The 12,211-nt window shown below is 47.9% G+C and overlaps 1 protein-coding gene across 1 annotated transcript; it reads left to right on the forward strand.

Annotated features, from left to right (window-relative positions):
• The first annotated feature begins 976 nt into the window (after positions 1 to 976).
• On the forward strand, positions 977 to 2,569 carry LOC123039938 (probable carboxylesterase 5). Its single transcript, XM_044462915.1, has one exon. The coding sequence runs from the start codon at positions 1,028 to 1,030 to the stop codon at positions 2,261 to 2,263; it is 1,236 nt and encodes a 411-aa protein (XP_044318850.1). The 5' UTR covers positions 977 to 1,027; the 3' UTR covers positions 2,264 to 2,569.
• Positions 2,570 to 12,211: the final 9,642 nt, after the last annotated feature.

The raw sequence follows: 12,211 nt of genomic DNA on the forward strand, positions 1-12,211 counted from the left end.
ATATAAAGGGCGAATAGCAATGGTGGGCGGCAGAAGGACAGACGGATGGCGATGGAGTAGGTTTTTCGACAATGGTTTGTCATTAATGTGGCGGTAGATGGACGGCCTTGGTGTCCTTTGAACGGGGAGCAGCCGCGTGCAACGGGAAGCGGCGCTGGCAGCATTTCCTCGGCCGGCGCGTGGCTTAGATGACGGTGCCAGTGACAGGTCGCCTCCGCTCTAGCCGGGTATGAATGCGGCCATGACGGTTTGGAGCAGTGCTGACTGTTTCGGGTGGGAAGCACGCACGGTCATGGGAGGAGATTTGGGTGGGCCAGGGTGGTCAAGAGCGGGCGTGGCGGCGGTTCGGACGGCCGGAAAGCCCTTCCTAGTTTGTCTCTGGTTTGCGGGACAAAGTACGTCTGGATCACTCGGCGGACCGATACAGGACCGCATTAGATGGCACAACACGTCCGGACTGCACAGTGTATGCGGGCGGTTTGAGCGTCCGTGTTGGAGATGCCCTAACATCCTATTTATGCAGAGGACAGGTGTTACTCAACATACTTTGTATCCACTTGACGTTATATTCTGAGATAATAATTACGCCCTTTATGAAAAATACTCCCTTTGCAACAAAAGGTAATGCCGTGTGCGCTCTATGCGGGTTTATGACATTGTGTGTGTGTGTATCCTTTCGGTTGAAAATTCATGAACTTGTTGGCTGGAACACTTAGCTAATACAACAACCAAACCCTAAACCAACTAGAAGAGACGCGAGCGCGACCTGAGGCCTGCATATAGACCAGCGTTTAAGTCCTCGAGCACGAAATAGAGTATCCAATCATAAGTAGGCAGTCTTTGTACATTAATTGCAAAAAAGAAAGTCTTTGTGTATTGAAAGATATACAGTGCAGAAGCACGTGTCCAGTAAAACGCTATAAAATCCATAGAACAAAGCCTCTGCCGAACCATAATCGAGCTCTGACGACTTTTATTAGCTTGTACTCGTAGTTGAAGTGCATCAACATATCGTACCTAGGTCGCCATGCCTGCAAACAAGACTTACCCCTCCCATAAAAATGCCAACGGTGAGGTGGACGACGAATTCTACCCATTAATCCGCAAGTACAAGGACGGCCGGATCGAGCGGTTCATGAGCTCATTCGTGCCGGCGTCGGAGGACCCGGCGGCCAGCCGTGGTGTGGCGACGAGGGACGTCGTCGTCGACCAGGGCACCGGTGTGTCCGTGCGCCTGTTCCTTCCTGCCCAGGCTGCCGAGGCCGGCGCGAGGCTCCCCCTTGTTGTGTACGTCCATGGTGGTTCCTTCTGCACGGAGAGTGCCTTCTCCCGGACGTACCACCGTTACGCCACTTCCCTCGCCGCCAGCGCAGGGGCGCTCATCGTGTCCGTGGAGTACCGTCTGGCGCCGGAATATCCCGTGCCGACGTCCTACGATGACACATGGGCCGCGCTGCGGTGGGTGGCGTCCTTGTCCGACCCTTGGCTCGCCAAATACGCAGACCCTAGCCGCACGTTCCTCGCCGGCGACAGCGCTGGCGGCAACATCGTGTACCACACGGCCGTGCGCGCCACACATGATGACAGCATCATGGACATCCAGGGGTTGGTCATGGTGCATCCATTCTTCTGGGGGCCCGAGCGTCTCCCGGCGGAGAAGGTCTTGGACGGCGACGCCATGTTCCCACCAGTGTGGGTGGATAAGCTGTGGCCGTTCGTGACGGCGGGCGGGGCTGGCAACGATGATCCTCGGATCAATCCTCCGGACGAGGAGATCGCGTTGCTAACTGGCAGGCGGGTGCTTGTGGCCGTTGCAGAGAAGGACACCCTGCGCGACCGGGGGCGCCAGTTTGTGTGCAGCATGCGCAGGTGTGGGTGGGTTGATGGCAGCCTCACCGTGGTGGAGTCGGAGGGTGAGGACCATGGCTTCCACTTGTACGCCCCCCTACGTGCGACCAGCAAGAAGCTTATGAAGAGCATCGTGCAGTTCATAAACCATCGCGCCACCTTGCCGTCACCGGCCATGGTGATCCCAGAAGGCTCGGCCGAAACTATGCTAGGCGTCCCTAGTAGGCCATTTAAGGACATATTTGGCTACGGGATGCGCATGAAACGTTGGAGTGGCACGAGTTTTGGGCTCAAAGTTGGTCGTGCAAAAGCATCGACGACGAGCTATGGGTTACCTTTGAAGCAAGCTCGCACCTTCGGAGACCCTGTTTCAGCACCAACTTCGGTAAGATTCGTGATGAGGAACTGTTTCTAGAACCAGTTCCCGGGGTGTGTTAAGTTAATTTAAATTTACCTCAATAAATGTATTCTTTTCATTATTGCTTGCACGTTGAGTTTGTATACGTCAAGGTTATGATCACTTCTGGAGTCGTGTAAGTGCTTTTGCTATTGCACTGGCGCATTGTATCTGCCAGAAACGTGCAAGTTCACGTTGCGGCTAAGTCGTTGCTTGGCATGTTGTAGTCTCGTCGCCACGATCCACCGCGTGCAGGATGGCGCACGCTTTGTGTGGATCGATCACGGTGAGCTTTGTGTGTCTGGTTGTCAAGTGTTAGAATAAATAAAGGAAATGAAAGAAAGATAGAAAAGATGCAATTACGGCGTCACAAAATTACCTCTTTTGTTTCTCTAAAGCACATCCAGATATACCCTAAGTATTGCACATCTCAGTCCTATGCTATTGATTTTACGTGAAGAACCGTGCAAGCATTTTTGTAAAACTCCTATCATCCCCCGGGAATTACCATGTCTACCACCGTCTGCCTCAGCGCAGCTTCGCAGTTGATGTGGAGTTTGACTTGTTGCAGCCGTGGGTCTTGCCATGTGCGCCGGCTCTTGAAGCAGTACGAGGATTCCTGGTGCACATATCCTCTGGGCCGGTCGGCTCCTTTTCGGGTGGTGCAGTGGTTCTTCGTTGCTGATACTAATGTGCTGCGTGTGGTAGCCTTTGTTGGCAGAGTGGTGGTTCATCCAGGTTTTTCCTTTGGCACGGTTGTGGGTGGTGGTAGGTTCTTGCTATTATCTCTTCGTGAGGTTGCAACAAAGCCATGAGTTGTGGCTGTGGCACTCTGGGCAAAAGCCCTGCACTACCTTTGTTGGTGTTGATGACAAGGACACTCTCGGGCCATGTTTTCCTCCTGAGTGGCATTGTCGACGAGCCCTACTCCATCATCATCCCTCGTGATCCAGTCTCCAGTTGAAAACCTAGATTTGCCTTGCTTTATCGGAGAATGGCATTGTTGTCGAGGTTGCTTCCTTCACGGAGGCATTGTTCTAGGAGGTCTGACCCTAGGTTCACATGCACGCTGCTGACATGCATTTTGGCTCTTTCTGGCAGATCCTAGGTGTTGTTGAAATATCCCAATGATGCTACCATGGATGGGATGTGTAGTGGACCGCGGAGTATCAAATGTCGCGTCATCTTGGTCGCCTGGGGCACCCAACGGGTTTCGATTGACGGATGCTAACGTATGTTGTGACAGACAAGGGATGTGATGGGATACGGTGGTGCAACATTCAAGGTGCATGTGGTGTGTCTGGAAGTGTCGAGGCCTCGGCACCGACGGCGGAGCAAGGCTGGCAGTCCATGATGCCATCTGGTGTGATTTTCGCTTCCATTGCCAAGATTACTATCATGTATGTTTGTGTCGATGGCTTCTATGCCAGGGTTTATCTGGTGGTGTCTGATGCAGGGTGTGTGTACTAACATTGGTCGTATTCTTGTCTTACGTTTGTGGTTGTTTTGGCCTAGTCTTGGATTGTTCGGTTTTAAATCTTCTTTCTATCAACGGATTGAAACCCAAGCATTGCGTTTTCTCAACAAAACAAAAGTATTTTTCCATCCGGCCATTGTGAGACCGGGTCTTAGAAAAGCAGCTGCTGCACTTCATCTCTATGACGTCAAGAAACCCTCGCCTGCAATGGTTAGTGCGGTAAATTAGAGAAGATAATTAGGAAAAAATGGCTCGTGTGTTTTGGTACTTTTTGGAAGGAGAAAAACTGTAGCAGAGAGGCAAGCGGGGTCCACAGTTACATTCCTAAGCTTAATAGCTTCAACACTAGCCTAACAAAACTAGTCCTGAAGCTATTAAGCTGTCGAATTCAAAATCCGCTGCCACTTTTACTGTAAATGGGTGAGTAGAATACAGTCTAATACCAACATTTGGCATTCGTAACTTGTAGTTTTGAACGAGTGATGATTATGATCTGCTGATGCAATTTGGCTGCTGATTGAATAAACTATCAAAATCTCGAAAGAAATCCGACTAGCCACTATTGTGTACCAGCCACAGCGGAAGTGAACTGGAGAAGGTGGTCAAGGGCTCAAGGCTTCCATAGAAAAAGGCTGAACAATGGATTCTTGATCCAGTAACAACAATTACAAGAGACAAATTTACAGCTTTTGGCAGCGAGGATGAAGATTCTGATGATTTCTCTCGGCATTTGGTCGGTAAACATTGATGACGCCGACATTGGTCATGAAAACGATCAAGGAATCATGGTGGACATTTTGCAATCGAAGACAATTTCTATGGCTTGGACATAGTCAATGTGGAAGCCCAATTTAGAGAACAAGTGGAGTTGTAATGAGGCCATTGACATGATCCACTCGACGCCCATGGTGGGCATCATGTGCCAATGAAGCATACAGCGCAGATTTCAAGATCTACTATGGAGTCATGAAGAGGGTAGGATAGAGAAGGGGTCATTCCCAAAGAGATACAATCAGTCACAATGGAGACACAGTGGTATTATCCGAGTTCAGGCCCATGATTGATAAAACCCCTATGTCCTGCTTATTGTGTAGTATTGTTTTTTTCCAGGGGATTATTGTGTAGTATTCACAATGTTGAATTACTGTTATAGTATATAAGGAGTCCACGCTCTACACTCCAATCAATGCAACAATCATATATATGTTACTATGTTACTCCAAACATCATAGATTCCTCACAATTGTTGTTTACCCAACCTTATGACTGCCAGATCAACCACCATAGATAGGGATTTCAGTACTCAACCTTAGAGACCACGCTAGGTACGATGGCAATAGATTCCTGACAATTTCTTTTTACCCAACCTTATGACTACCAGATCAAACACCTAGATAGGGATTTCGGAACTCAACCTTAAATACCACGTTAGGCACAATGATGGGTCAATGGTTTGGAGGACTAAGGCTAGGCGCTAGCCACCAAGATGGAAACCAAAGTTGGTCTAGACATATGGACGGCTAGCACTTCCCATGCGTAATACAATTCGCCGATAAATAGGATAAGACCCCTTGAATCCACATGATAACAGGCAAAAAGGAGAAGAGGGAAGGTGAATAGCAGAGCTCTATTATTTTTATTCATTTCTCAAGAAAGTGTCAAAACTTAGAGATTACAAAATTATTCAATTATAGAATACTAGCAAAAGCTTAGGACTTACTAATCGGCCACAGGGATGTAGATTAAAGTTCATGATGGTAATTTATTTTGTGTTGGCTCAAATTGCAGGGATGTAGATTAAAGTTCACAACATCTAAATCCTTGATTATTGTGGGTTCAAATAAGGATCTTTTTTAAATAGGTTATGGCCCTATCATCTTGTAAATAACCACCCCAACATTAATCACAATGATGGGGAGGGTTTCCAAGTAGTTCATTGGCACCACACTCGATGGCTGATGTTCATAAGGGTTCCGTTAGATTATCGTAATGTTTGGTGACATTTTATCATACTTTAATTTAGTGTTTGTTGTTCATGGGCAGAAGACATATTATCGGTGCCCTCAAGTATTTCATACAAGTAGAAGAATTTGTGCTTGTCAACGTGCCAGTACATGGCAAGTGCTTGGGCTACTAATCTCCTTAGCCTGGTCGGCTTTGACTTAATAGAATCCCTCTCACATGCAGTTTTTTCCCTCAGAGGACCTTCTACATCATGGTAACATGGCCATTACCAGCATTTGCACAATTTGCGAAGCAGAGGACTCATGGTGTTACTCCCTCATGAACACTACATTATGTCTCACTACATTTGGGATCTTTCCGCTGAGGAACTTGTGCAAGCTATGCATATGACAAGAGAACCTGACGGTAAACGCTGGATTTTCTCACTGATGAAGTTTCTTTCATAATCCCAGTTCACCAGAGTGTTAGTTACCATGTGGTGTATTTGGCACGCCCGACGGAAAGCTATACATGGAAAATATTCGAGAGCTCAGTGCCTGCAAAAAAAGTGAAGGTCTTCCATGTGGTGATAAATTGCCAACTTAACTCAGAGGTAGAGCGATTTCGGCCTCGGAAGCACACGGGCGTGCAATGACGCGTCCAGGTGTCCTCCCTATCCGAGTCCGTCGGATCCGGCAGCGACTCCACCATCTAGTAGACAATATAGATAGTGTATTTAAAAGAATTTTAACACCCATAACATATAGCAGTAATTGTATTACCACAAATCCAGTGAGCAAGTGTTAATATATCCGGTGAAGTGTGCTTTTGATGTAGTTAATAGTGGAGACAACTTCAAGAAACTAATTAAACCGGACACATGCAAGGTCGGGTCCTGTGCTCTTCTGATTAAGTGATAATCAAACACATTTATCTGAAAACTACTAAGTAAAACCAAGTCTTGCAGCAGTAAGAAGAAGACCAATTGAATGTATGAAGTCCTGAATAACTGGTTAATGGACCAACGCATGATCACTGACGGTGTTCTGAACTAGGGGTACTCACCACGTCGTCTTCCGACCAGTGGGTCGGGCCGATGACCCCCATGATGATTTACTAATGGGCCCCTTCGGGTAGCCCATGCAGAACACAAGGAGGATTTCACAAAACTTGGCGCACAAGACAATGACTCCTCTAAAGCCTAGGCCTACGGTGCATATATAAACTGAGGCCAAGCTAGTCAATAGACAATCCAATATTCATTGCTACAATCTCGTTGTAGACACATGCATCCTGTACTACACCCATATCAATATAATCAGAAGCAGGACGTAGGGTACTATCTCTTCGAGAGAGCCCGACTTGGGTAAAATCATGTGTCCATGTTACCATCGTTTCCAAGACGCCTAGCTTAGGACCCCTACTACGAGATATGCCGGATATAGAACCGACATTGGTGCTTTCATTAGGACCCTGCTGGGTGATCACCATGGATCGATGGGATGATCAGATCAGTTTTTGGCTCACCGGCGGCGATGATTTTTGTGCAAGATCCGATGAAGGCAGGCTGGCGTGCCCACATGAATCACTTCGCGTGAGATCGATCATAGAGACAAGCGCAGACGTAAAGACTAATGAATAAGAAAACAGTTCGTATGGCGCTCCTCACTGGCAAATTTGACCATTTTGACCTATGGACGAAATCAGTTCACGGAATGAACTGACCGTGAAACTATTTCACAGCCCTAACTTTTTTGTGTAGCGCCCGCCACGACGGCGCCACACCCTACTGTGCAGCGCCTAGCGCGGGGGCGTTGCACACCAGTCCACCGTGGCAGCCCCTGGGCCCGCACCCAGCAGTGCAACGCCTCCGTGCTAGGCGCCACACACATGTAATGTGGAGCGCCTAGCGCTCGGGCGCCACACTTGTAAAGTGCAGCGCCTAGCGCGTAGGCGCTGCACTGTGACTTATCCAGCCACTCGGCTGCCCCCCTCCCCCACCCCCACACCACACACTCTCCCACTCTCCTCCCCGAGCTTTTCCCCCTTTCCCCCTCTCTCCCCCTCTCAAACCCTCTCCCAAATCTTGCAAATTTGAAGAATTTGTCCGTGGATTTCGAAGTCAAACCCTCCCTCAAGGTAATATTCTCCATTCCCCTTGTTTTGATCCAAGTAAAGTTCCCCATTGCTCATTTGTTGCTTGTTTGGGGAAACCCTAGTTTTGTTTGGATCTAGAGATTTGCATGGAAATGTGAGATGTTTGTTTGCCAATTTCTATGGTTAGGCTTTGTTAGTATGCTAGGGTTATTCTTATGGGTGTTCTTATGTTGGTGCTAGGGCTAGGGTTATGGTTATGGTTATGGTTATGGTTAGGGTTGTTGTTTGACATATATATTAGGGTTTCTATTCCGTGTTAATCCTTGTATTAGTACTCATGGAAGCAATGTTACCTTGTGTTATTGGAATGCTTATAGGGATGGGAAGAACATGTGTGTTTGTTCATCATGGGGACAAGGACGCCTTTTTGAAAGGCAATGTTGAACCGGACCCGGATGAGGTTGACATGGTGTTTAATAGTAGTTCTAGCTATGCGGAGCTCTTGCAACAAGTTAGGGAAGATTTGAATTGGACGGACCCTAGTGATATCATAGAGATGGAGGGAAGGCATAATGTTGGTTTTGGAATGCACATCCGTTGGAAGACAATGCGTGTCAACTCGGAGCAACGTTGGGTTGCATACAAGGAGACGGTGGCCGAATCACTAGACAAGGCTCTTGAGTTATTTGCAACAAAGAAGGTTGATTCAAGTTTGCATTTGGACTTGAACCGGAACCCCTCCCCTTTGGTTGCTAGTAGCCCCACACCCTTGAAGCGAGATGAAATTGTTGAACCTCTTTTGACCCAAGAAGTGAGGCCAACATTGAGCCCGTTTACAAACAACCAAGATGAAGCTTTGCAAGAGGACAATGATGAGTATGCGGACGATGACAATGAAGTTGATCTCCATGACAACAATGTGGGTGATCTCGACAAATATCACTTGCAAGAGACAATGGACCCTTCCATCCCTTTTTCCCGTGGATATGCATCGGACTCGGATGACGATGGTCTCGATGAACAAGTTGATGCGGAGGGGTTCACGGTGAAGGAGGCCGAAGCTTTCGAGAAGGTATTTGGTCGGGATCATCGGACTACATTGTTCAAGGATGTTAGTCTCGCGGATGAAGCCGTGGTAGATGGTGGCCAATGTGTACCTCTTGGGGTTAGGCCAAGCTCTTATCGTGATTTGGGAGACGACAAGAACCACATTGCTAAAGGTTCTAAGTTCGACACCTTCTTGGAATTGATAATGTGGCTCGACAACTACTCGGTTACGCATTATCGTCCACATAAGGTGGTGCACTCGGACGTCAAAGTGCGCTACACGGTTGCATGTGCATGTGAAGATGAAATATGTCCATGGATTGTGTGTGCAAGACCATGGAAAGGAGGTCCCACTTGGCACGTAGTGAGTTGTGTGCCAACTCACATGTGCCAAGGCAAAAGGGTGGATGGCAAGATTGTGTCCCAAAACCACAAACAACTCACGTCCGAGTTCATCGCTTACAGGCTCTCCAACTCAATATCCACACTTCCAACAATGAGCATCCAACATGTCATTGACCTTGTGAAAGCCATCTTTCACTACAAGGTGAAGTACGGCAAGACATGGAAGGCGAAGCAAGCCGCATTTAAGATGTTGTATGGTACTTGGGAGGAAGCATACAACAGAATCCCTAGGTTGTTGTTAGCCATGGCCGCGACAAACCCGGGCATGGTTCATGTGGTCGAGCCTCATGGGCACCAAACAAAGGTTCATCAAGGAAGGAAAGTCAGAGTATTTGGCCGTGCTTTTTGGGTGTTCGAGCAATGTGTGAGGGCTTTCGAACATTGTAGGCCGGTCATCGCAATTGATGGCACGTTCTTGACCAGACAATACAAGGGCACCTTGTTGGTTGCGATAGCAAGTGATGCCAATAACCGGGTGTTGCCATTGGCATTTGCTTTGGTTGAGGTGGAAAACAATGACAACTGGGAGTGGTTTCTGCATCTTTTGAGGACGAAGGTGTTACCCGCTCAAAGGGAAATTTGTGTCATATCGGATCGGCATCAAGGAATTCTTAACATGGTGGAGATTGACATTCCCGGGCATGCTCCGTTGCACCACGATGGTGCATGAGGCACTTTTGTTCGAACTTCTGTAGGGCATGTGGCCTTAAGGAGTTGGCCGATGATCTTCAAGATTGTTGTCTTGCTTTCTCCGAGAAGCGCTTCGCCACTTTGTACCACAAATTGCTCGCACACAAAAAACTTGATGCCGGGGGTCAAGACTTTCTCAATAGGCACATTCAATACCGGAACAAGTGGGCACGTGCCTTTGATGAAGATGGCCGGAGATACGGTCAAATGACAAGCAATATGGCGGAATGCTTCAATAGGGTGCTCAAAGGTGCACGTGGATTACCCGTGACGGCAATAGTTCAATACAAATTTGACAAGATGAATGCGTACTTTGTAAAGTACTCGATGGAAACCGATGCACAAATAGCGGGTGAGAACCCACGGAAGTACAAGTACAAGTTCCCACCCAAAGTTGATGAATGGTTGGTATTTCAATCATCGAAGGCGGACTCAGAAGAAGCTATATTATATGACAATGAAGAGTGGAAGTACGAAGTGAAAGAGCGAGGAGGAACCACAGACGATGGCCGGCAACATGGAGGTCGGGCTTTCAAGGTGTCGTTAACACAATGTGATTGCACTTGCGGGAGGCCGTTGTTGCTTCATCTCCCATGCTCACACTTGTATACCGCCGGTCGCGTTAGGAATGTGGACATCAATCACCCACGCACCATGAGGGAGTCCGAGTTCTCAATCATGACGGTCAAGAAAACATGGGCTCCCCGCTTTCACCCGTACTTTGACCAATCACAATGGCCGGAGTATCATGGAGTTCAACTATGGCCGGATTCGGAGTTGAAGGTTGTTAAACGGGGTAGACGTCAGACAAAGCGTCTTAGAGGAGACATGGACGGATGGGGCCATGGTGGCCGCCGCGAAGCGGGCAACGACCAATTCCAAGAGCCTCGTGAGAGCTCCCGTTGTGGGGAGTGCAAAGGTCATGGCCACAACAAAAGAAAATGTACGAAACCAAGGAAAAGGTCCAAGAAAAATGATGCAAGCACAAGCCAACAAGGAGCTACACAAGGGAGCCAACCAAGTGGTAGCCAACAAGTGCCAAGCCAACCAAGAGGTAGCCAACAAAAGCGAAGGCAACCTAGTGGTAGCCAACAAGTGCCAAGACAACCAAGTGGTAGCCAACCTAGTGGTAGCCAACCTAGTGGTAGCCAACCTAGTGGTAGGCAACAAGTGCCAAGCCAACCAAGTGTTAGCCAAAGAGGATCTAGGAAACAAAGAGGTCGTCAACTAGGACTTACAAGGGGCCGTGGTGGTGGTAGTGGCCGTGGTGGTGGTGGTAGAGCTCGTGGTGGTGGTGGTCTAGGCCGTGGTGGTGGCAATGGCCGTGGTGATGGTCTTGGCCTTGGTGGTGGATTTGGCCATGGTGATGGAGAAGGGCAAGTTCGTTATAGAGGAATGTTTGGATACCTAGATGGACCGTTTCCGTATGTTCCTCACTAACTATAATGTATCACATGTTCTTGTTTTTCATATGTTCTTCCATTTGTTCTTATTGTCCTTACTAGCCATTATGTTTCACTCATTGTAGGTATGGCGGCTTCCCAACACAACAAACCAACGATGAAGGAGGATGGCGAAGATGAGATGGCTGGATGGTGGGAGAAGGCTGCGAAGAAGCTTAGAGATGAGGATGCAGCCAAGCTAAAGAAGAAGGAAGAGGAGCTTGAGAAGGAGATGAAGAGGAAAGAGAGAGCGTCAAATGCGATGCGCGCTAGGGAGGAAGCGTTGGTGAGGAAATGTGAGGAGGCACAGAAGAAGCGTCTAAAGGATTTTCAAGAAAAAACCATGAAGCTTTGGGCAATTGCAGCTGAAAAAGAAGAGAGGGACAATCAGATATTCATGGAAAGGGTGGTTAAGGAGGCTCACCTCATAAGAAAAGGGAGGAGGAAGAGGAAGAAGAGAGGAAGAAGAAGAAGGGAAAGGGGCCTTGCTCTACGCAATAAAGCTACTATGTCTCCTCTTCGATTTGGTTGTAAGAACTACTATGTGTCGTGAACTACTATGTCTCCTCCTCGATTTGGTTGTGAACTACTATGTGTCGTGAACTACTATGTCTCCTCCTCGATTTGGTTGTAAGAACTACTATGTGTCGTGAACTACTATGTCTCGTCCTCGATTTGGTTGTAAGAACTACTATGTGTCGTGAAGTACTATGTGTTATGAACTATGTGTCATGCATATATTCTCTTCACAGTTGTTAAATTACTATGTATCAATCCTACCTCACATCATCTTACTATGTTTGCACATGCTAAAAAATTCACCAAGTCCACGTGCAACGTCTAGCACTGAGGCGCTGCACTGTG

Source organism: Triticum aestivum, chromosome 2B (genome assembly GCF_018294505.1).
Source record: "Triticum aestivum cultivar Chinese Spring chromosome 2B, IWGSC CS RefSeq v2.1, whole genome shotgun sequence".
Classification (NCBI taxonomy): domain Eukaryota; kingdom Viridiplantae; phylum Streptophyta; class Magnoliopsida; order Poales; family Poaceae; genus Triticum; species Triticum aestivum.

Excerpts from the sequence above, each read along its gene's own strand:
- LOC123039938 (XM_044462915.1), top strand. The coding sequence starts at position 1,028 with ATGCCTGCAAACAAGACTTACCCCTCCCATAAAAATGCCAACGGTGAG.